The sequence below is a fragment of the Drosophila mauritiana genome, chromosome 3R, assembly GCF_004382145.1.
Source record: "Drosophila mauritiana strain mau12 chromosome 3R, ASM438214v1, whole genome shotgun sequence".
Taxonomy (NCBI): Eukaryota; Metazoa; Arthropoda; class Insecta; order Diptera; family Drosophilidae; genus Drosophila; species Drosophila mauritiana.
This window is the reverse complement of record NC_046670.1, coordinates 21,223,623-21,245,648: the sequence shown is the minus strand read 5'-3', so window position 1 is coordinate 21,245,648 and position 22,026 is coordinate 21,223,623. Positions and strand designations below refer to the sequence as shown.

The window sequence follows — 22,026 nt, the reverse complement described above, 5'->3', positions numbered from 1 at the left end:
CAAAAACCAAATATTTTTTTCTTGAATTGATTTCGAACAAGAATTAAACTTTTAATTAAATTTTTATCAAACTTTACTGATATAACCAATATATAATTTAATCTCGTGTGTATATCTAGGTGAAATTCCATAATACACGAGCATAGTAAAGTTTAAATAATGGCGGGAACATGAAAAGGTAAGCTTCACTTAAATTACCAACGGCAAATATGGGTTTTGTAAGATAAGCTGAATATATTTGTAAGTTGTGACCTAATTTGAGTTTTCATACATAATAATCCAAATAGCATAACGAAACCTTTTATAATACCGCAAATCTTAAGTTGCGAAAATTTAGCACTCCAAGTTGGAATGCATAAAAACAAATTCCCCCATAAATCAAGAAGCCGGCGGATAGCAACTACGTACTTAATGTAAATGTAAACGCTCACAAAGCGCCGACTTATCGTTTTAAAGAGAACTCAGCATAAACAGGCAGCACCGACAACATGTCGTCAATTTTTGGAGGTCTAGGTGGGACTATATAATGTGGGTAAGCCCGGCTAGAAATCACAGCAGTTGGAGAGTTAGCAAAATGGACAAATCGCGAAGTTATACTGGTTCGCTTTTGCTACTGATTCTACTGGGCATTTCGCTGGGAGATTCCATGCCCCTGGAGGATATGGACTCCCAGGAAATGATTGACTTGACAGATCTTGGAGATACTCTGTTCGGTAATCCGGACGTGGAGACCACTGGAGCTTTGGTCGAGGCACTCGATGTGGAATCCCCGCTGAATCCCGAGGAGCTGGGCACCTACCACGAAGGTGACATCCTGATTCCACTGAGCTACAGGGACGCCCGATTCAATGGCACCCGTAATGGCATTTTGGCGCTGAGTTCCCGCTGGCCGGGCGGCGTTGTGCCCTACGAGATCAAAGGTCCTTTTACCAGCCAGGAATTGGGGAATATCAACCACGCTTTTAGGGTGAGGTTTCAGCAATAGACCCTATTCTACTTGAAAATAAGATGTTGTATCTTAGGAATACCACACCAGAACCTGCGTGCGCTTCAAGCCCAGAACCACCGAAAAGGATTACATCTCCATTGGTAGCGGAAAGTCTGGCTGCTGGAGCAGCATTGGGCGCTTGGGTGGTCGCCAGGAAGTGAATCTCCAGTCGCCCAACTGCTTGCGTACATACGGCACTCCCATCCACGAGCTGATGCACGCCCTGGGCTTCTTCCATGAGCAGAATCGTCACGAACGTGACTCCTATGTGCGCGTGATGAAGGACAACATCAAGCCCGAGATGATGGTCAACTTCGAGAAGTCCAGTTCCAGGACACAGTACGGCTTCGGCGTGGAGTACGACTATGGCAGTGTGATGCACTACTCCCCCACCAGTTTCACTCGGAATGGCCAGCCCACGCTGAAGGCACTGCGGGCCACATCCGATGCCAGCCAGATGGGTCAACGCAAGGGCTTCTCCGCCGGAGATGTGCGCAAGATCAACGCAATGTACAAGTGCAAGGTATAGATGACAACTCCATTCGAAGCATTCGCTAACAGTATTTTGACAAACATAAATATTTATCATCAACAATCAATTGTGTTTACTGAAAAAATATGTCTATGGGTACAATATTTGGTTAGATAATTAACAATCGCCTATGTGCGTCGTGTCTTGTACTGCTCCGGGAACTCTCACGCCATCCCATCCTAGTGGTACGGCAGGTTCTTATTTGTCTCAAAGAAATAGTTGCCCTGCATGTTGAGCTCCTTGCAGATCGTGGAGAATCTTCGGATGGCGTTGTAGGTGCCGAGGTTACTTCCATCTTCACGGGGAAACACAAAGCATAACAGAAGATACTATATATACAGCACAGCAAGTGTCCGATTGCATGCATTGGTTGGTTGATTGGTTAGTAATCCGGATCATTCACTCCAGTCAGCGGGTGGTTAGTGGGGACGCGCCTTTTGGATGGTGGCCTTACCTGGGCCCGCGAAACCGGCACCCGTCGCATTCAAATCCAGATTCATGTAGAGAGCCATGTTTCCGGTTGATCCGTGCCGAGATCGATTGTTTAAGAAGTCCCGGATATGTTGAACGATCAAATCGATGGCCACTGAAAGGAAAAGAGCGGACAATTAGTTCGCACTCAGTTTGGAAGTATCAAATCGAAATGCTGCACCATCGTAAGCATTGCAACTCAATGTGGAACAATGCACTTACCTCGCTGCTCCTCCCGAGCTCCGCCGATCCAAGCGGTCTAGTCTAAGCCCAGGACTTATTCTAGCTCTAGTTAGTGGGATCTATTACCTAATCGCATCTAAGCTGGGCGGCATGTTCTGTTAATTGTTATGCTACTGTGTTTTGTGACTGAAGTAAGTGTGCTTTACAATAAACTGGTTGTGTACTTACTAAATGAAACACCGATTTATCTTCACGCCTTGATAGGCTAATCACTGTCTTGCATTAGTATATATTTGAGACTGCATAAAGGTGTTTAAAGGGGACGCGATTTAATAACACTATAGTCGCAGGTTCCGACTTCAAAGATGCCCGGTACTAATCATGATTAATTTATATTAGCCCTTATATTTTATAAGGATATAGGTATTGCTTAAGAAAAATTCATAGGAACATCTAAAAAGTATATGACCAAAAGTTGTGAATTTTCAGGAATGAGATAAATATTACTCCAATATGTTAGTACGGAAAAATTATGCTTAAAGTTTGCAAATCTACTTAATTTCAAAGTAATTAACATATTCTAGTCAGGAGTTTATACAAAGTATTCAAGAAAATGTTGCTTATAAAACATAATAAAGCTATTGCTTACAATAACATTCGCAAACCAGAGATAGATAAGAGTAGTTTTCAAAGTATCGGGCATCATTAAACATAGATACAATAGTTAGATATGTAACATGTGTGGTTTGGTGGATAGAGTGCTTAAATCCTCGGGAGAAAGCCAATTGGGGCACCGGGGTAAAGTTTTAACGAATTTCGCTATAACTTAAGAGTTAGACTGGAATCGCAATCGCAGGTTGGGTTATCTTGATGAACGGAAACGAGCTTAAATACACACTACCATGTATTGTTGAACATATGCAAGAGTAGATACTAAAGATACTTTTCAATCTTAGGACTACGTTAATCGGTTACGATGAGAAGACCAAATGAGAAGCGATGCCGGCGCTCGTTAATGGACATTTGCCTTAGTGTGCTGCGCCGCCACGGGTTTCTATATCATTCTTTAGCGTTTGGACTTTAGTTTTTTTTTTTGGCAATTAGTACAAGCTCAAGACGCGGCGCTAGGACGAGGAATTGACCGCCTCAGAAGCGAGTTGTTTACATTTGCGTTTAGTGATCTCGCTTCATGCTAGACGCCGCTACCCTGACTGTGTTGCTGTGCTGTGCGCTGTTGGTAGTGGCGAGAATCTCCCCGATATGGTGTACAATAAGATCAATGGCAACTGCAAGAAATACAATAAAACAACAGGAACAAAACGAAAACAACAAAAAAAATAGTAACGCAAGAGATACAATTAACAGAGATGACGGAAAAACAAGTAGGGGGTAGAAATGTTGATAGGCATATAGTACTTATATAAATATTTGTAAACATCAAGCAATCTGTGTGATAAGGGTTTGTTGTCCCCAGACGGATTAATAGAACCAGAAACAAAAGAACCATTTCTAAAACTATGGTTATAGGCAACCAACTCAACGAAACACTACAAACGCTTTATGTGTAAGAGTGTGTATTGTGGGGGCGCATAGAAAGTAAGTTAAAGTGAATAGGAGTGTGGGTGCTGCTGCCTCACCTGTGTTGTCGGCGCCTCGTGGTATAATAACGTCAGCAAACTTTTTCGTCTGAAATGGGCACGGTCTATTAGTTCCATTATATGGCACATGTGGTACGGGCACAACTTACGGGCGAGCAGAACTCCTCGAAAGCCGGCTTCACGAAGGTCATATACTGGGTGAGCACAGCATCCAAGTCCCGACCACGCTCATTGATATCACGTGGCACTAACGAAAGGTTTATTACAAGGGTTATTTCAAATCATGCCACAAGCCACAACTTACCTCTCCTGGCCAATCTGGTATCGGAGTCTGTGTCCACGAACAGCTTCATGTGGAACAGTTCGCGTATCTTGGGGAAGTAAAATACCAAGATGCCCTCGAACAAGACCACGTCGGCTGGGTAGATAACCAGAACGTTTTCAAAGTCGCTGCGGGAAAAACAAGTTATTATTAGAACTTATAAAATTGTACTCCAGTAAATGGATTCAGCATGAGTAGTGCTTATAGCTTAAAGAACAAAGAAATCTACATATCCCGAAACTCACAGCGAGTTGGTGCGGTAGTCGTAACTGGGTATCTCCACTTTGTGGCCCTTTAGGATGTTCTGAAGCGTGCTGTACATGAGCTCCTCATTGAAGGCATCCGGATGATCAAAGTTGAAGAGGCCCTTCTGGGCCTTGGCCTTTTCGGCGGGCGTCAGTTCACGGTAGAAGCTGTCCTGGCTGATGGACACCACCTGGCGCTGCGTGTGATCCATTTCCGCCTGCCCAAGTTGCTCCATGATCTTTTTGCACACGGTGGACTTGCCGCTGGCCGTTCCGCCGGCCACGCCGATCAGAAACGGCGACTTGACCTCGTCGTTGGCTGCTGCTCCGTCGCCATTTGGCAGTCGTAGCGTGTCGGCGTTCCTCAAATCTTGCATTTTTCTCTTACAATAGTAAAATCAAATGCTTCTACTTCACCAACAGCTGATTACTTTCGAGATGGGATTACCATTACCAATAGAATCGAAATGTCGATTGTCGTACCCGCCACGGTTATCGATACTCCGGAAGTGAAGCGTTGCCACACAGGCAAAAAATTCAAAAGACGTTACTTTTATCTAATTAAGTTAATTTAAATAATTTTGTGAACCTATAACTTTTTGGCAATTCTAATTATTGCCTGGCCAAAGAGTAAATGGAAAATCTGCACATACATAGACCGTGATGACGCCGGCCCGAGATTTGAAAACAATTTACCAGCGCATTGGAATTGGAAATATTTGCACAGCTTGGCTTTTGTTTGAATGCTTGAGAATGCTTTTTTATACTTGTATTTGCATAGTAACTGTTTCTGTATTAGCAACCCGCTGGCGGTCATATGCCAGTGTCTTTTCCAAGCCCAACTATGAAGGCTGCTTTAGATCTCAGCCCGTGGAGTTGGTTTTACTGGCTTCTCCATAGTTTCTTCATTATTTCTGTGCTTGAATCCTGTCAGGCGGTGCCCATTGTCGGAGGTCGGATCGTGTCAAGCGTGGGCAGTACTTCACTTACAATTTTCAGCGTAGACTTCTAATTTAAAGCTCAATTTCTACTTAAAGGCAGCACAAGTAAATATCCGTTCATGGTCTCATTGCAAGATGTAATCACGGGAAATACCACAAATGGAGTTTCTTATCAGCACTTTTGTGGTGGCAGCCTAATAAGCGATCGTTGGATTCTATCCGCAGCTCACTGCGTTTGGAGGAAGTAAGTTAGGTCCTCTTCATTAATTGCCAATATCAAGTTTGCTCTATCTCAAGAAACATTCACAACATTGCTGCCTTTATTGGCTATGAGAACATTGAAAACATTGGGCAGCTGGAGCCATATGGTCTGGAGAGCGTCGAGTATATTTACTTCCAACCGTGAGTAATCACTTGAGTCAAGTTTAATAATCCCCCCTTAGGGAGATTTATATTTTGGAGAGACTTTTTTCTTAAGATCGTAATAGTACAGATTATCGTTTATGGCAGATCCAACTTTCGGAATGATATAGCTCTGCTTTATATGAAACGTCGATACTGGAGTGATTTCGGCAATGGCTTACAATACGCTCAACTTCCGCCACATGGCATGAAACCGGACCAAAATGGTATGATTAATCAGCATCTGAATTGAGTGCGATACTAATCCCTAGTTTGCATAGAATCCTGTCGCATTATTGGCTATGGAGCAACCCATCACGCTGGACCATGTCAGAAGAAACTTTTCGAGGCGGAAGTTCGTGTGATTGATAATCAAAAGTGCCGCGATATTATAGGACACATCTGGGCGCCACAGAACGGGGCCAATACGGTGTGTGCCCTGGGAAACAATCAGGACTCCTGTCAGGGAGATTCAGGGTAAGCCAGGAATCAGTTTCGAACAGGGTTATTGCTTAATTAATTTAATTCTTTCCAATTAAAAGCGGGCCGCTAATCTGTCCATATGGCGGCAAGGACTATATCTACGGTCTGGTGTCCCACGGACTCACTTGCGGCATCCCAGGCATGCCAAGCATCTATACAGTGACCAGGCCCTATTACGATTGGGTCCAACTACTGATGCAGTCCTAGATCTCTGGCGATCACGTACATATAAATAGTATATTTATTATGCGATATCAAACAGAAACACAATTATGAATATTTACTTAAACAATGCAGGAATAGCAGAAACTAACAAACTTACGCTTAATTACTGTAGGTATATATAGCTAGATTTATATTAGACTAACTAACCATTTTCACGACTTTCGTTATCAGTTTTGTCTTTTCTTTAGAGCACTTCCATTTCAACTATTAATTGTTTTTTTTTAAGTGTTTCCGATTGTAAAACATTTAAAATAGCGAAAGGCAGTTGGAGGTACAGAAGTTTTTGGGTCGTAATACCTATGTTGGTATACCTTAAAAAGTAGTTAATCAGTTTAGTCGTGGAAATGGAACTTAACCTATTGCTGTCATCACTGTTTCTCGGCCGGCTCCGTCGGAGTGGAGGACGCACTGCTCTCAACTTTGTCGGACAGCTTTCCCGTTCCCGTTTCCGGAAGTGTGAGAGTCAGTAGGCCAGCTACTAGAACGCAGCAGCCGCAAATCGTTGTTGGAATGTACCAGCCCAGAGCTCCAAGGACATCGACCACATACGGTGCCGAAATGGAGCCCACATGGGCGAAGGTGGAGCAGGTGCCCAATGCCGAGTTTCTTATCTGGGTGGGATATAGCTCGGCTGTGTAGAGCGTGACCACGGAGTAGGTGGCGCTAATGCCAAAGCGACCCAGCATGGCGAAGGCCACGATCCAGGTGGTGCTGCCGGAGGGAACAGCAAGCACCAGTAGCAAGGACACGCCGGTCCACAGGAACAGGAACATGGTGGTGAGGCGACGGCCCGTGAAGCGCAGCATTATCACAGGGACGAGATAGGAGGGTATATCCACCAGACCGGTGCCTATGATGTAGAGGTATCTGGACACCGACAGATTGGCGGCATTGAGAGCTGCAGGAAAATGAATGAATCACATAACATTCAGATGAGAATCCTTCTAGACTGAACTTACCCGTCACATAGTAACTCAGCGAAGTGACGCAGAACATGAAATACGAGGCAAAGATCATCCTGCGCACCCTGGAGTTGGCGTACAGCTCGATGATGGACTTCAGGGGACCATTCTTGAGTTTCTGTCCTAAGGAGAATCCCTCTTCGGGCTCGAGCTACAATGGTAGAGCATTCCATCAGCACTCACTCCACTTAGCAATCAGATGCACTGATGCAAACATGTAGGTATATGTTTCAGGGACTTTGCACTCACCGACTTCTTATCGCTGGCGACTTGAGATGGGGCTGCAACGGCGGGCTGAATTTGGTAGTGGCTGGGCTGTCTGAAGAGAATCTTGTAGACGCGATCATATCTTTGGTTCGAGATCAGCCAGCGGGGTGACTCACTCATCAGGCTGAGGGGAAAAGTGCTCGGTTACAGGGATTGATGAATACAAACGGGATTAGGATCACTCACTAGCAGTTTAGAATGAGCAGCAGCGAGGGAATGGTGAGAGCCAGTTGCAGATGCCTCCACGGTTGGATGACGTAGCCCACAATGGCCAGGATGATCATGCCCACCGGATAGGAGGCTGAGAAGGCAATGGACATCCAGGAACGATGCTTCAAGCAGATGTTCTCCACGACTAAAACAATAAACAGAAACTAAATAAAGGAATACAGTATAAAGTTACGAACTTACTCATGGTAAATGCTGGATAGAACAGACCAGAGGAGGCTGCTCCCAGAGCGAAGCGTCCTGCCAGGAAGAGGCTGTACCAGGGCGAGAAGGTACAGAAGAAGCTGCCCACAATGAAGAAGGCAGCGCCCAGGGTGAATGAGGTTTTGCGACCAAATCTGCAGGGAAACCAAACATCAGACATTGCTTTAACCCTTATCAAGACGTTATGCAATTACTCACTTGTCGGCCAGGATACCAAAGGAGAAGGATCCGCAGAACTTGCCCAGCGATATGGAAACCTGGGCGGAGGTACGCTGGATGCTCCGGTCGCAGGTGAGATCCCAGTCCGCAACGAAGGTGGTCTCCGGATGGGCGAACTCATGTTGCCCCTTCACACGGCAGGACACCTCAGCCGGCGGGGAAATCTGCGACAGATGGCCGGTGTAGTTCAGAGCCGCCTCGTAGGACATCTCGGCCAGGTGGCCATAGTTCCAGTCCCACACGGTGCAACCGCCCGAATCCAATCCCTTGCCGGCAATCTCACGCTTCTGGGCGTGTGTCCAGTTGGTGTCCTGCAGCTCCGGAATGCCGCACCACTGGTCATCGGGCAGGTGGCCCAGCAGCGTGTAGGATGACACATGGAATCCATTCAGTATATTGGGGGTGACACACAGGAAGAAGATCGCCCTGAGGAGGGATAGGGGATCTAAGTACTTAGGTTGCACTCAGCTATTTGCCAATTACGTATATTTCACTTTACTGCTAATTGGGATATTGTTTTCGCAGATACTCTATCTCGTATCCGGATAAATTGTTTACAACACGCAACTCCAATCGAATTGGTGGCACATTGACACCGCTTGGCTAACTGCTCATCGGAATGCAAATAATGGCACCGATCACAACAACGGAGTAAAAACAAAGCTGTGAAGGTTGTGGGCGAAATATTCGGTAGTTGTGAACTAGCTATGCTGATCACATAATCACTTAATGGCAGTTAAAGATCCGCCGGAGAGCATATATGTATGTTTTGTGCGAACGGCAGTGTCGTCGTTAATCATTATACAAATCGGGCAACCGGAACGTTGTGCGCAATATTTACATATCCATCCGATTTTTTATTTCACGTGACTCCCCCACCCACTAAGCCGCGTAAAGTTCCGCGAATATCATCAGCATTCAAGTCACTTGGCAGTAGGACTTCCTCCAGTGAATCAGTTGAACGTCCTCTACTCAGTCTATCAGATGGGACGGACTGGTTTCATGTCCCCGTAGCGATCTGGGTAATGGAACCGGTACTCAATCGCACATCGCCCGATTTCGATTCACAAAGTGCCTTATCAACCACGATTGAGCCTAGTGGAAATGTATTACTACACATATTCAATGTATATGCACACTGATAGGCCAGATTTCCGACGAGCACTCACATGACCGTTGGCCCCCCGATTGGAAGCTCACACAGCTGGGCGGTGAGTCGTCTTCGATCCCGGCCTAAAATTAACACCAGGAAGCCCCTTTTGCCCAGCATAGCATAGCTTAAACCTAATTGATTTTAGCTGGAATTGTGCTGACTAGTTAGTGGCTTAAAAGGGAGCTACTTTCAACTCGGGCTCAATCAGAGCGATCAATCAAGCAGAAAAACCAATTAAATCTGTATTAGCTAAGTCAGGGGAGAAAAGTGCACCACCCTGAGTAATGTCAACGAATTCTAAAAACTCAGCCTTCTAAAAGCTGGTTCATTGCATTCATTATGAACTGGGTCAAGTGGAACGTGATTCGAGCTGAGTTGCAAAGTGACTTCCTCAACTTGGATCGAATTATGGCAGCAATATGACTCCTTTATTCCATTGATCCGAATAAAAGCGTTGAAAAGTTGTAACCTCAATTATCAGCTGCTCCCATTAAGCATTATTTACTTTTAAAAATGGAAGTACTAAATTTAAACTATATAGATTATAAAGGTTATATATATATTATACCAAATTGGCGGGCATAAGATTAACTGATCATTATAAAAACCACATTTTCAACTAAAGCAGACTCAGCTTAGTAGACTTTTCTCGCAGTGCATTCCACTTACCACACAAATGCCCCGCCACTGCCCACCACTTCCAGCTGCTTGGTGAGCAGATCCTTCATGCTTTCCTCGCTGATCAGCTCGCGATTCTTCTCCGGATTCTCCTTGGATTGAGTCATGATGATGCTTCAACTGGGGCTATTCAAAATTCGAAATCTTTCTCTCTGTCGCAGATTCTGAAGACGATGATGATAATGATGATGATGATAATGGTGTTGTATGAGGCAGACGACTGACCCCACGCAAACGAAATGTTCAGATTGCTCGGTAGGTTCTGCCTCTGCCACTGAACTTGAATTCCTCGGCTGTGCAATCTATTTTTGAACTCGTGCAAAAAACACAGATCTGAATTCACAGATTTGAATTCTGATACGATTCGCGGGCTTAGGAACCTGGTATTGTAGCTCCTCCGGAGTGCATTCACTTTGGGCAGAGGTGAGAGATAAGAGATGTACACTTTCACTTTCGCCCTCGACTGCAGGTCGAAATATATTTATTTATTTTTTATTTTCTTGGGTTGCTTGTCGTTCCTGCAGTGGCTGTGTTTATCTATATATTTTCTATATTCTGTTTCTATTTTCTGTTTATGTTTTTTCAATTGCCAATGCAGCAGCACATGGGAGCGCTTCACTTTTGACGGACGGCGACACGTTTTTCTTTCTCTTTACCAACGCGCCGCTTGTTGTTTGCCGAACCGAATTTTCCCCAAGTTAAAATAAACATGAAAATGTAATGATATATTTTCCGTTGGGATATTCTTTTCACTGCCTTGTATCTATGGTGCTGCCTTTGCTGCAGCAGCGCGTGCAGTTGCGTTTGCCTGCCGGTTTGGGTATTCGCCGATCTTCGCTATCAACTACTTGTCGCCTCGGGAGCGTCTCACAAACTAAGCCCACGGGAGGCCGATCGCCGCGTTTTGTATGCCGCCGATCCATTGGAGGATTGAGAGGGAGCGGTGTGTCTGGCCAGGAGGAGGGGCTAGCGGAGGCCGTGGCGGAGGAGGAGGAGGCACTGGGGCGGTACTAACATCGCACTCGGTCAGCGCCTTAGTAGCGCCGATCCATCCACTCGCGTTCGTTCGGCTCTTGGCGATCCAAATACTCGGACTTATGTTGCTTACTTTTTGGATTCGGGTGCAGGCATTATTAACAAGAAAAAATATTTTAAAAAAATTGAAATCGCAGTCGTTGGGCGTCCAAAGAGAGCAATTCTTAGCGAATGTCGATAAGTGCGCACTCTGCGAACAACCAAAGAAAGCAATGATTTTTTTTGAAACAAGTGAATATTTTTAAAACAAAGCAATTACCAAAAATTTGCATGTTTTTGTGTGGCAGCTGTTGTCAAATTTCCAGAATTAGTATAAATGTATAATTAGACTGCAAATTTGGGCATTTGCACCATACAATAACAACTGTTTGGTCATCAACAATGATGTTATTAACCTTTTTAGGCTACTACAAATTATGTTATTTAAAATTGAAAAACAGCATATAATATGTATAATTTTCCTCACTTTTTTTTACCAACAACGCAACGTTTTCACTCGGATTGCTCATTCGAAATGCGTAGAAGAACATGAAAACATTTAAATACACTCCCGAACACTTGAACACATGGTCGCACTCGTTCCCTCTCCCGAATCCGTCAGATACATTACAATCGCGCTACCCGAACCCCGCGATACATTTACATTAGCAGGCCGTTCAGTGCTGTTGTCTCTGAATTTCATTACCATTTTCCCATTTGCTTTCTTGATAAAATTCGAGAGTCCGTTTAATGTTTACATTTTGTGTTTCGTGTATTTTGTATTTTCGAGTTGCGCTAGTAGCAAGCGGTTGGAAAACTTTTGAATGGAAAGAATGATTGTTTACTATGTGGAAATAATGCCTACTCATATTTTGATATTCCCGCGACTAGTTTGTGAATGAATCCCACCGCCGTTGGCATGGAATAGAGTTTGTTTTGAAACGCTGGGATGGCATGGAACCAGATCTCTCTGAGCAGTGACCCGCTTATCAGGTGATTCGATTAAGGTTAACCTGGCTTATCATCGAGAGTCCTCAACTCTGGCCAAGATCAATTGAGCTCAATCAGTCGATCGATCGAACGACGTCAATATCTTAACTGGCTAACCCAGCGGGAATATATGGAGATTGACATTGAAGGGTGATGGCTTGGGATCGCATTGTGGCATCTACATATAGTACGAGTATCCCGTGCACTTCAATTATGATTGCCCTTGTTATCGCATTCTAATTTTAGCCTTGCCGCAATTGCTGCTCACTTGTTCGGCTTTATTCGCTTCCCAGGCGCATTCTATTCATCCGTAAGTTAGCCGTTCTAGCCGCACTAACGGTTCTAGCCATACCCATTCATATACATTCTAGTCTTAATTGGAGCTTCAGTTGATGGGTCGCTGTGATGCACATGGGCGTGCCGCCAATAGCAATTCGTTTTGGGTCGAACCCCGGCATTATTCCGATTCCAAAACCTCCATTGTTTTCCAAACGCACGTGCAGTTTGGTGCGGAAGTGTACTATTCTGGCTTATTTACTCCAACCTATCCGCTTTCAGGCCACATCAGTCAATCCATTCAGAGCCAATCTAATAATCTACACCCATCCCATCAACGTAATCAGCCAGAATTCTTTATAATGCGATATATTGCAATTTAAGAAGATTCAAGCCCAATTTAAATATAGCACAGCAAATAAAGATAGTAAGCTACTTTATTTTTGCTCTAAAGTGTAATGCTACTTTACACACTTTGTAAGATACATTAAGACGTAAAAGATACACTTACCTATGGAATAAAACGTATCTGAAGCAATAACTGGCTTTATAATTAAATGATTTTGCACAATAAAAATGATCTATTATGTATATTATAATGTGTTCTTAAGTACTTACCCCCACACACACATTGTATGGAAACCTTTGAGATGATAATTTCTACTTATAACGACAGCACAATTTAGCCATCCAGGCGTTGGCGAAGCTTAAGTGAATGATTGCCCGGAATTGTTCACGAATTCATAGAAATCTAGGCGTTGCTAAACTCAATGAGCCCACTTAAGACATTCCACTCGACTTTTGATTTTCGAGACTAGGACTCCGACTAAAGGCATTCAAAAACAAGCATTTAATTTCTATAGATAGGTACATAGGTGTGGTAATTCCCTAGATTGACCTGGCATAACCCAGGTTCAGCAGCCAGATGAGTCCGATCACAAAGAAGCTGTAGAAGGTGACATTGTAGAGATTGAGCCGACTGAGGAGTCCCCTGATTCTGCCGGCGGAGACAACATCCTGGCCATTCTTTGGCCGATCGACGAGCATGTCCTTCCAGCTGACCACCTGCGGTCGCACCACAAAGACGGCATTCACCGCCGCCCGGAAGCCACTCTGCACGGCACCGCCCATCAGGCTGCGATAGCTGGTGCCCACGGCCGAGGAACTGGACCAGATGACCCGATGCCAGGGCTTGGTCTGCGGCTTGTGCTGCGCCACATTCAGCTCGTCCGTGAAGCACTGGCACTCCAGTGGCTGGCGCATCTCCTCGCCGAAGTGTTCGGCCAGCAGATCGACGACATCTTGCAGCACTTCGTCCTGATCCTCCGGCGAGTGCAGCACGTAGCCGCAAAAGCTGGACATCCGACACTCGTGACCACTGACCAGCGGCTGGGAGCTGAGAAAGTTGCCGGAGTAACCGAGATCCGTCCAAACGGACTTGCCGTATCGCAACTGAAACTGGCTGATCACCTGGCGGCGCTTTTGGCCAGATCTGGATGTCGTCCGTGGGAGGAAGACCTTTGGTATGCGCGGCTCGAACTGCAACTTCTGCACCTTGTTCCAGGGAATGGCCAGGATCGCAGCCTGAGCCGTGTGCTTGTTACCCTGATCATCCGTCACCTGGACATAGTTCTTAAAGTGCTCCAATCTGACGGCTCTGCAGTTTAGGATAATCTTGATGAACTGCAGTTGCTCCAAAATGTTCTCTATCAGCATCTGAGTGGATATCTCATCGAAGCTTGTGGGGTAGGTGAAGTAGCTACATAAGGGGTGTAATTATCATTTAAAAAGGTAATTAATTACTTATATGATACATATAACCCCTTTCAGATCTACGGAATCAAATCAATCAGACTGCTGACACATACGTGACCTATATAATGTAACTGTTTCAAGTAATCAATCAATTTTAACTGTGCGCTACTTCAAAGTACTGCCTTTATGTTTTATTTACTGTTTTTAACACCTTTGCTTCTAAAATTGCAATACACAATGTTGTAATCATTCATCATTAAAAACACTTAACTGCCAGAAGCTGAATCATTAAAAGTAAGCAGGAAAATATAGACATCTAATACTCGTAAGGGATAAAATATATATAAATACTTTGTAGCATCTAGCAACTTACAAGTCAATCAGCATTTTGAGACCTCCACAGGAGCTGCAGACGGACATAAAGACATCGTAGTCCACCTCATTGGCAGGAACACCGCAGACCAGCTGCACCAGGTTCAACATGAAGTTCCTCGACTTGCTGAAGAACAAATGGTGGCAAATGTGCTGCTCCATGTTGGACACTCGTTCCCGAAGACTAAAAAATTAGTCGCAAATGAGTGCAAAACTAACAAATTCTTTAATAATCCAACCCACTTGAATCGTTTCGAGCGAAACTTGGGCATCCGCAAGTCCAGCATCTCGATGTATCGTCCTAGTTCGAATTTGGCCGGCAGAGCTGTGAGTCCACGATCCAGATCCCAGCATCTCCGAAGTCTGCCACTGATGCTCCGCCGCCGCCGCGGTGACAAGTGAATGAGGGTGAGGAGGGCCAGCATGTCCTGCTGCGCTGCATCCACCAGTCGGGTGCTATTCTGGCCCATCAGGCCGCCCAAGCCATCGCTAGCCTCAATCATTCTCACCTTCAGGGTGCTCTCCAAGGCCAGGATTTTCAGGGCAGAGGACAGGCCCGAAAGGCCCCCGCCCACAATCAGAACATCTAGTTCGGGGGTCTGTGTGCCAAAGGGCAAATCCATTTAGACCGGCCAACAATTTGTATGCTCACTTCATTTCACTGAGAAATTTGAAAACTCGCGCCAAGACAGTTTGACATGCACAGGCACAGTTTGAAAACTCTGGTTCTGATGTGTGGCATACTTTTGGGCTGCTAGTAGAATAATTAAAATAACAAGAGATTATGCTATAGTCGAGTTTTCCGAGCCCGTTACGGCTTTAGGGCGTTAGAGTGGGCGTGGCAAACAGTTTTTTGTGAAATCGGTAGAAATTTACACGATCAATAAAACTATGCAAAAATGTGGGCGTGGCACCGTTTTGGGCGGTCTAAGGGCGTTAGAATTGTTACACTTTAAAATTGTTTCTCTTTTTCCCCAATATCTATCAATATCCCAAAAAAAATGAAATTTCGCATTCACACTATCTAAGTAACGGGTATCTGATAGTAGGGGAGCTCGACTATGGTATAATCTCTTGTTTTAATTTATAACCCATTTGCAAAACCACATCACGCCACAACTCACATACACGATAAGTTTAATCAAAACTAAAACTTTTTATCGGTGAATTAGTCAAGTAATATAACATTTGGGAAATGTTTTTTATTTCAACGTTTGAGGGGTATCAAATTATTACATGGCTCATAAATATTGGAATTTTCCAGGTTCATATTCAATATCTGTAAGGTCGTTGAACCATAAATTAGATAAACTAGATCAGTCCATTAAATTGAACATGCTAAGGGTTAAGACCATGTGAGTTTTGTGGCTTTGATTTTCTTATCAATGAACAGCGTTGACAGTAATCAGTTTTATCACTCACAACCACTGATATGTGAAGGGAACTTTATTAACTCGATTAATGAGTAGAAATGTTTGAATTTGAATGTTCCGCTGGCTGCACTAGGAGATTGCACTCAATGAGATTATTGCGTTTTCTTATCAGCCGACCATTTAGACCTAATTCTTTTAATGAGCGAATTTATATTATCGTCTCACCGACGGTGAACCGCCTCAATAAACAAAGTTGTCACAAAGTTCGTTGAACAGACTGCGACTTGTGTGCAAATACGATTTAAATATGCTTGACTTTTATTAAATCGCTTGTAAAGGTAAACAAATAGAGCTGAGAAAATGGAATGAATTGTACAATATACATCGCTGGAGAAATGGAAGTGCGCTGAATGCTTAAATTCGTTGAAATGACCAATTGAGGCCATCAGTGTAGATTGAGTGATTAAGTGCTCGCCGTCTCGCAATTAGCTCGACTTTCCGTTGAGCATCCCGGACAGCTCCTGGGTGCCGCCCTCCTCGGCGGCTTCTTGCGGCGCCGGCTTCTTGCCGAAGTTCTCCCCATCCTCGATGGTCTCCGGCATGGGTTTGTTAAGGGTCTCCGGCAGGAGCAGGGACAGCAGGCCAGCGGTGAGGGACAGTGCTCCGCAGATGATCAGCGGAAGCGGTCGCCAGATCTCGCCCAGCAGTTTCAGGTAGGGTGCCAGAATGCCACCCACGCGAGCCACCATGGAGGAGGCTCCCAGACCCACATTCCGCACCACAGTCGGGAACTGTTCCGCCGAGAATATGTAGATGGTTCCATACGACGAGGTAATGGCCAGCTTTCCTATCATGGCGCAGGCAATGATCAGCCAATTCATGTCGCTCGGCACGAAGATGGTGGCCAGCAGACTAACTCCGGCCACCATCATGGTGCCGCACAGGATGGAGCGACGACCCCAACGGTTCAAGGTGAAGAGGAGCAGCACATAGCCGGGAATTTCCACGCCACCAGAGATCAAAAAGTTAACCAATTGGTTTCCACCCAGATTGTTGGTGTTCCACGACAGGCCGTAGTAAACGCCACTGTTCACAAACCAATCGAAGAAGATGAGCAGGGTTTTCCGTCGAAGATTGGGATAGCGCAGGAGATCGAACACAGTGGCCGCTGGTTGGGAGGCGGCCATCTCGTCCTGCTTCTTCTTTTCGGCCACCTCGTCCACCAGCTGCTCGTAGATTTCATTGGGCACCTCCACCTTGTTCTCCTTGGCCGCCTTCCCGATGATCACAAAGGCCTCATCCTTGCGACCCTTCATCAAGAGCCAACGGGCAGATTCCGGAATGATCCAGTAGTAGCAGAGGAAGAGCAGTCCCGGCAAGGTTAGAGCAATCTGCAGCCAACGCCAGTCGTGGATGAAGTAGGCAAAGCCAGCAGTGAGCATAAAGCCCACGGAGAAGAACATCTGCATGGCCACGCCGGCAAAGAGGCGATACGAGGAGCCCACCATCTCCAGGGCAATGACATAGGCAACCAGGAAGACTCCCGAAGTGGTGGCGCCCACAATCAAACGGGAAATCGTGTAGCTAAAGTACTCGGGTGCCACGCCAGCCAAAACGCCGAAGATTAGCTGAAGCACCAGCGAGGCGAAGAAGGTGGGCTTGCGTCCCAGCTTGTCGGACATCTGGCCAAAGATGAAGCTGCCCAGGAGCACGCCCAGCATGAAGAGCGAATCACTGGTGGCACTCAGCAGGCTTCGGCTGCAGACCATGTCCCACTCGGTCACGGCACTATTGAGATACTTGCTCCGATCGTAAACGTAGCTGGAACAGGTCTTGGTTTCGTTGGTGCTCCGTGGAATGCTGCCATTCAGGTATTCCTCCGTGTAATCCACATCGTAGTAGGAGCACCTCTCATTCGGCGGATACGACAGGTTCCACAGGTGGGGCGATAGTTCATAGGCACTGCCATTTTCGTATGGCAGGGCGCATCGGAAGTCGGGTTTGGCCAGCAGGAACACCCCGGCCAGCTTGTGGAAGGCACAGACGATGGCCGGCAGGCAGAGAAGGTAGTAGATGCGCTTTTGATACGGTCCGAATTCACCCAGGTGGGTGATGACGTCGTCGTAGCCCATTGGTGGAGCAGTGCCAGGTGTAACACCTGAGATTCGGCGTTGTCAACCGTCGAGTGTCGTACGATAACTGACTAGCAGCGGTTCAATGGTCGCGGCAACGTGACGTATGCGCAATTTATAAACGCGTATGGTTGCGTATACGCCCGATGAACCCGTTCGATTGTGCAACGATCTGGTTGAAAAACGGAACCAGGTTGCACCAGCACCAGCACCAGCAGTTGCTGCAGCAGTGAATCTCTGTCCAGCGAATCTCGTGCTGAATTGGAGCGCGCGATCAACCGCTCGCCAGCTGCCTCAGTCTCAGACTGAAAACACAAAGAGCATCGAGGGTTCATACGAACCCAGAACAGAACGTCCGCCTATCTGGCCGTGTCTGTGTGAGCGGTACGCGTCTATCTATCTGCCAGTGTGTGTGTGCGTGTGTGTGTGTGGTAGAGCGTTCAACCCCGTGGCCAATATATTGATCAGCGATCCGCATTAGGAAACTCTAAATAGAATCAATAACTTCCCATATCAGAACGGGGATGAAGTCGCGGTGCCGGGCAGGCGGGGAAGTGGCAGCTGCAGCACTGATTTGGACATCGTACGATGTCAATTAGAGCCCGCAGGAACATCTTATTCTGACCAAAGAAAGAGTCCACCGATTGTGGTTCGATTCCGAATTCCAGCGAATCAGAGATTCTTTTATCTCACTTCAAACTAATAAAGGAAAATTAATATAAATAAATTCTGTAAATTTTTTGAAAAATTCAAATTCCAAAATAATTCAACTGTGCTAAACATATGCCAATATTGCGACCGCGACTGTATGTTGATAAGTATATGAGCTCCCCATATACATATGTATGTACGTATGCCTTCTGCTTATAGATAATACACTATACTCTTCCAAAAACTGCTCTTACATTCAGACCGATTTCTCTTAAAAAAAACGTATACTTCCGTTTCTTATCTGAAACATCGACTGGTTTGTTTTAATATTAATTGAAAAGTGCCGAGAACATGTGGCAGTGCACTTGGAAAATAGTGCACCACAAATAGACGACCCACTTTTCGAGCAGCCACGTAGGAAAAGATCAAGGTCAAATTGCTCGCGAGATGTGAATAATGCAACATTATGCCCAAGAATCATACGATTATGATTCGCATTCCAAGGCATATGATGAGTTCGTTCTGCAACTAAATATGATTGTTAATTAGTAGTATAACTAAGCACTTGTTAATCTCGTGATTTATAGTACGGGACCAATTTTTAAATGACAGTCTCGTGTTTTCGGCGCTGATAAGAAGCAACTACGAAAATAAACACAGCGGAAACACGTTTCAAATTTCCTAATGAAATGGCCAGACATTCTGTCCGGGTTTACGAGGGGTCAACCAGGAGGAGGGTTATTTAAAGTTATTTAATCTCTGGGAAAGTACGTTTATTTCAAAATCTTCTACTACATGTATGTGGTAAACTAAAGTTAAATAGATATAGGAATAAATTATGCAGCAACACGGGATATTTTCCAGCTGATTTTCCAGGGAAAAACCTCCCCTAATCTTCGGAATTCGTAACCCTCTTTATAAGACCGCTCCTTACTACCCGGCTAAAAGCTAAAAGAGTTATGATCTATTTGTTGCTACCCATTGTTTTTCATTCATTGTTTTTTGCCTGGTCTTTTCTTTTTTTTGGTTACGTGTGAGATTTCAGAATTTATATAATACTTGGTCTATGTTTTAAAGGTAAATGCCCTGCCTTTGGCGTGACCGAATTCTAGATGCCCTGTTTGTAATTTCTGGAAACTTTAAAGTTCAGCCCCAGCGGCTTACTAGTACTAGTGGCCATTGGCTATGGTTGATCCATTTGTCTCGCCTGATCCCTTGAGTGGCTGCACCTCTGGTGCTCTCAGCTCCTGGCCCGTTTCCAGGTAGACATCTCCCTTGGTCTTCTTGCCAAAGCGCTCGCCATCCGCAATGGTCTCCAGCATGGGCTTGTTGTGCGTCTCCGGAAGCAGGAGGGAGAGCAATCCGGCTGCCAAGGACAGGGATCCGCAGATGAGCAACGGCAGTGGCTTCCAAATGGTGGCCAAGAAGTTCAGGAACGGTGCCATCATGCCACTGATCCGGGCCACCATGGAGGCGGCGCCCAGAGCCACATTCCTCACCACGGTTGGGAACTGCTCGGCGGAGAATATGTAAACGGTTCCATACGACGCCGTGATGGCCAGCTTGCCCAGCATGGCGCACGCGATCATGAGGGTGTGCATTCGCTCCGGAATGATGACCGTGGCCAGGAGACTGAGACCCGCCATCACCAGGCAGCCACACAGGATCGATCGCCGGCCCCAGCGGTTCAAGGTCAGCAGCAGGAATATATAGGCCGGTATCTCCACGGCTCCCGAGATGACGAAATTGAGCAGCACATTGCCACCCAGGTTGTTGGTGTTCCAGGAGAGACCATAGTACACGCCACTGGTCACCAGCCAGTCCAGGAAGATGAGCAGCGTCTTGCGGCGGAGATTGGGGTAGCAGAAGAGATCCCACACGGAGGGCGGTGGTCCCTCATCCAGCTCCTGATCCTCCAGCTTCTGCTTGGCCTTCTCCTCGGAGTTTTCTCCCTCATCGAGCAGCTCACTCAAAGCCTCATCGCTGATCTCCACCTTGTTGAATCGCGCCGCCTTCTGCATGTTGGCAATGGCGCAATCCTTACGTCCCTTCGAGAGCAGCCAGCGTGCGGATTCCGGAATGATCCAGTAGTAGAACATGAAGATGAGTCCGGGAAGCGTTAGAGCAATCTGCAGCCAGCGCCAGTCGTGGACGAAGTAGGCGAAGACCGCAGTCAGCATGAATCCCACGGAGAAGAACATCATGACGAAGATGCCGGCGTAAAGGCGCTTGTCCGGACCCACCATTTCCATGGCCACCACATAGGCCACCAGGAAAACTCCGGAAGTGGTGGCTCCCACCATCAGCCGGGCGAACGTGTACGTGAAATATTCCGGAGCCACTCCAGCCAAAACGCCGAACAGCACCTGGATGACCAGCGAGGCGAAGAGGATGGGCTTCCTACCGTACTTATCGCTCAATTGGCCAAACACAATGCTGCCCAGGAGCACGCCCAGCATGAAGAGCGAATCACTGGTGGCGGCCATGAAATCCCTGCCACAAACCAGGTTCCACTCGGTCACGGCACTATTGAGATACTTGCTCTGATCGTAAACGTAGCGGGAACAGGTCTTGGTGTCGTTGCTGCTCCGTGGAATGCTGCCATTCAGGTACTCCTCCGTGTAGTCCACATCGTAGTAGGAGCACCTTTCATTCTGCGGATACGATAGGTTCAACAGGTGGGTGGGCAACTCGTAGCTACTTCCATTCTCGAAGGGCAGGGCGCACCGGAAGTCCGGCTTGGCCAGCAGGAACACCCCGGCCAGCTTGTGGAAGGCAACTGGAATGGATGTTAGGCAGATGAGGAAGTAGATGATCTTCTGGTAGCGTCCAAAGTCGCCCAGATGGGTGATGGCCTCGTCGTAGCCCATGGCGAAACTGCACACTCAGCACTTTTGTCCAGAGTCCACGAATCCGAATATTAGATTCCGTCCGCGCAGCTGACTTCGTCGAGTGGCGCCGGTATAATGAAACACCAAATCGGAAACGCTATGCTTTTTTGGCACAATCTCGTGATGTCGACGCACTCGCCAGTTCCCGAGAAATAGAGTTGACTCTCTGCTCCGTTGACGTGTACTTTGCTCCCTAGAGACAAAGAGAGGGAGAGCGAGAATTCTCCGTCCCGGTTCCGGCAATTATCGGCCAACACGTGTTGCCGAAATATGTTGGCCAGGGAGAGGAAGTGAATCCGCGGTGGAAACAAGGGCACTTCGCGAAAGAAACCGGCAACCCGCTATCTAGATGCGTCACCACAGGCCAACGAAACCGAACTGACTATCCAAAGCAAACCAAGACCAAACCGAAGCCAGACCGACAGGGCCAACAGCAAAGGCGGCTAGCGGCTATATATCCGACCCTCTCTG

General features: G+C 46.3%; 7 protein-coding genes across 10 annotated transcripts; 2 read left to right on the top strand and 5 right to left on the bottom strand.

Moving 5' to 3' along the window:
• Positions 1 to 443: 443 nt before the first annotated feature.
• LOC117144341 (zinc metalloproteinase nas-4) lies at positions 444 to 1,517 on the top strand. The gene is made up of 2 exons (XM_033309454.1): positions 444 to 967; positions 1,023 to 1,517. The coding sequence occupies exons 1-2, from the start codon at positions 527 to 529 to the stop codon at positions 1,515 to 1,517; spliced, it is 936 nt and encodes a 311-aa protein (XP_033165345.1). The 5' UTR covers positions 444 to 526.
• A 50-nt stretch (positions 1,518 to 1,567) lies between these two features.
• LOC117144430 (uridine-cytidine kinase) lies at positions 1,568 to 4,780 on the bottom strand. 2 transcript variants are annotated; one of them, XM_033309575.1, is made up of 6 exons: positions 4,340 to 4,780; positions 4,077 to 4,222; positions 3,922 to 4,019; positions 3,812 to 3,860; positions 1,975 to 2,106; positions 1,568 to 1,815 (listed from the first exon to the last, which is right to left on the bottom strand). In XM_033309575.1, the coding sequence occupies exons 1-6, from the start codon at positions 4,714 to 4,716 to the stop codon at positions 1,700 to 1,702; spliced, it is 918 nt and encodes a 305-aa protein (XP_033165466.1). In that variant the 5' UTR covers positions 4,717 to 4,780; the 3' UTR covers positions 1,568 to 1,699. The 2 variants fall into 2 exon arrangements, with proteins under 2 accessions (XP_033165466.1, XP_033165467.1); XM_033309576.1 differs by lacking the exons at positions 1,568 to 1,815; positions 1,975 to 2,106 and adding an exon at positions 2,418 to 3,460 and having other exon boundaries at positions 4,340 to 4,779.
• Positions 4,781 to 5,126: 346 nt separating this feature from the next.
• Positions 5,127 to 6,418, top strand: LOC117144646 (elastase-1). 3 transcript variants are annotated; one of them, XM_033309942.1, is made up of 6 exons: positions 5,127 to 5,316; positions 5,377 to 5,524; positions 5,578 to 5,682; positions 5,791 to 5,909; positions 5,964 to 6,159; positions 6,225 to 6,418. In XM_033309942.1, the coding sequence occupies exons 1-6, from the start codon at positions 5,157 to 5,159 to the stop codon at positions 6,370 to 6,372; spliced, it is 876 nt and encodes a 291-aa protein (XP_033165833.1). In that variant the 5' UTR covers positions 5,127 to 5,156; the 3' UTR covers positions 6,373 to 6,418. The 3 variants fall into 3 exon arrangements, with proteins under 3 accessions (XP_033165833.1, XP_033165835.1, XP_033165834.1); XM_033309944.1 differs by having other exon boundaries at positions 5,128 to 5,292; XM_033309943.1 differs by having other exon boundaries at positions 5,129 to 5,313.
• Positions 6,419 to 6,445: 27 nt separating this feature from the next.
• Positions 6,446 to 10,999, bottom strand: LOC117144645 (organic cation transporter protein). The gene is made up of 7 exons (XM_033309941.1): positions 10,093 to 10,999; positions 8,250 to 8,696; positions 8,031 to 8,185; positions 7,806 to 7,974; positions 7,602 to 7,743; positions 7,350 to 7,503; positions 6,446 to 7,288 (listed from the first exon to the last, which is right to left on the bottom strand). The coding sequence occupies exons 1-7, from the start codon at positions 10,206 to 10,208 to the stop codon at positions 6,759 to 6,761; spliced, it is 1,713 nt and encodes a 570-aa protein (XP_033165832.1). The 5' UTR covers positions 10,209 to 10,999; the 3' UTR covers positions 6,446 to 6,758.
• A 2,197-nt stretch (positions 11,000 to 13,196) lies between these two features.
• On the bottom strand, positions 13,197 to 15,192 carry LOC117145686. The gene is made up of 3 exons (XM_033311428.1): positions 14,752 to 15,192; positions 14,510 to 14,692; positions 13,197 to 14,140 (listed from the first exon to the last, which is right to left on the bottom strand). Exons 1-3 carry the CDS (start codon positions 15,129 to 15,131, stop codon positions 13,270 to 13,272), a joined length of 1,434 nt encoding a protein of 477 aa, XP_033167319.1. The 5' UTR covers positions 15,132 to 15,192; the 3' UTR covers positions 13,197 to 13,269.
• Positions 15,193 to 16,176: 984 nt separating this feature from the next.
• Positions 16,177 to 18,107, bottom strand: LOC117145007 (organic cation transporter protein). The gene has a single exon (XM_033310500.1). The coding sequence runs from the start codon at positions 18,011 to 18,013 to the stop codon at positions 16,367 to 16,369; it is 1,647 nt and encodes a 548-aa protein (XP_033166391.1). The 5' UTR covers positions 18,014 to 18,107; the 3' UTR covers positions 16,177 to 16,366.
• A 1,315-nt stretch (positions 18,108 to 19,422) lies between these two features.
• Positions 19,423 to 21,982, bottom strand: LOC117144673 (organic cation transporter-like protein). Its single transcript, XM_033309994.1, has one exon. It carries the CDS (start codon positions 21,532 to 21,534, stop codon positions 19,834 to 19,836), a length of 1,701 nt encoding a protein of 566 aa, XP_033165885.1. The 5' UTR covers positions 21,535 to 21,982; the 3' UTR covers positions 19,423 to 19,833.
• Between the last annotated feature and the right edge of the window lie 44 nt (positions 21,983 to 22,026).

Bases quoted from the DNA above. Each gene is read 5' to 3' on its own strand.
- LOC117144430 (XM_033309575.1), bottom strand. From the start codon at position 4,716: ATGCAAGATTTGAGGAACGCCGACACGCTACGACTGCCAAATGGCGAC. The intron at 4,223-4,339 runs GTGAGTTTCGGG...TTTTTCCCGCAG, and splicing joins GACTACCGCACCAACTCGCT to CGACTTTGAAAACGTTCTGG. The intron at 2,107-3,811 runs GTGAGGCAGCAG...TTTTCCTTTCAG, and splicing joins ACGAGGCGCCGACAACACAG to TGGCCATCGATTTGATCGTT.
- LOC117144341 (XM_033309454.1), top strand. From the start codon at position 527: ATGTGGGTAAGCCCGGCTAGAAATCACAGCAGTTGGAGAGTTAGCAAA. The intron at 968-1,022 runs GTGAGGTTTCAG...GTTGTATCTTAG, and splicing joins ATATCAACCACGCTTTTAGG to GAATACCACACCAGAACCTG.
- LOC117145007 (XM_033310500.1), bottom strand. From the start codon at position 18,013: ATGGGCTACGACGACGTCATCACCCACCTGGGTGAATTCGGACCGTAT.
- LOC117144673 (XM_033309994.1), bottom strand. From the start codon at position 21,534: ATGGGCTACGACGAGGCCATCACCCATCTGGGCGACTTTGGACGCTAC.
- LOC117144646 (XM_033309942.1), top strand. From the start codon at position 5,157: ATGCCAGTGTCTTTTCCAAGCCCAACTATGAAGGCTGCTTTAGATCTC. The intron at 5,525-5,577 runs GTAAGTTAGGTC...CTCTATCTCAAG, and splicing joins GCTCACTGCGTTTGGAGGAA to AAACATTCACAACATTGCTG. The intron at 5,683-5,790 runs GTGAGTAATCAC...CGTTTATGGCAG, and splicing joins GAGTATATTTACTTCCAACC to ATCCAACTTTCGGAATGATA.
- LOC117144645 (XM_033309941.1), bottom strand. From the start codon at position 10,208: ATGACTCAATCCAAGGAGAATCCGGAGAAGAATCGCGAGCTGATCAGC. The intron at 8,186-8,249 runs GTGAGTAATTGC...GTTTCCCTGCAG, and splicing joins TTTGGTATCCTGGCCGACAA to ATTTGGTCGCAAAACCTCAT. The intron at 7,744-7,805 runs GTGAGTGATCCT...TTTTCCCCTCAG, and splicing joins CTGCTCATTCTAAACTGCTA to CCTGATGAGTGAGTCACCCC.
- LOC117145686 (XM_033311428.1), bottom strand. From the start codon at position 15,131: ATGGATTTGCCCTTTGGCACACAGACCCCCGAACTAGATGTTCTGATT. The intron at 14,693-14,751 runs GTGGGTTGGATT...CTAATTTTTTAG, and splicing joins TTTCGCTCGAAACGATTCAA to TCTTCGGGAACGAGTGTCCA. The intron at 14,141-14,509 runs GTAAGTTGCTAG...CCCCTTATGTAG, and splicing joins CTCAAAATGCTGATTGACTT to CTACTTCACCTACCCCACAA.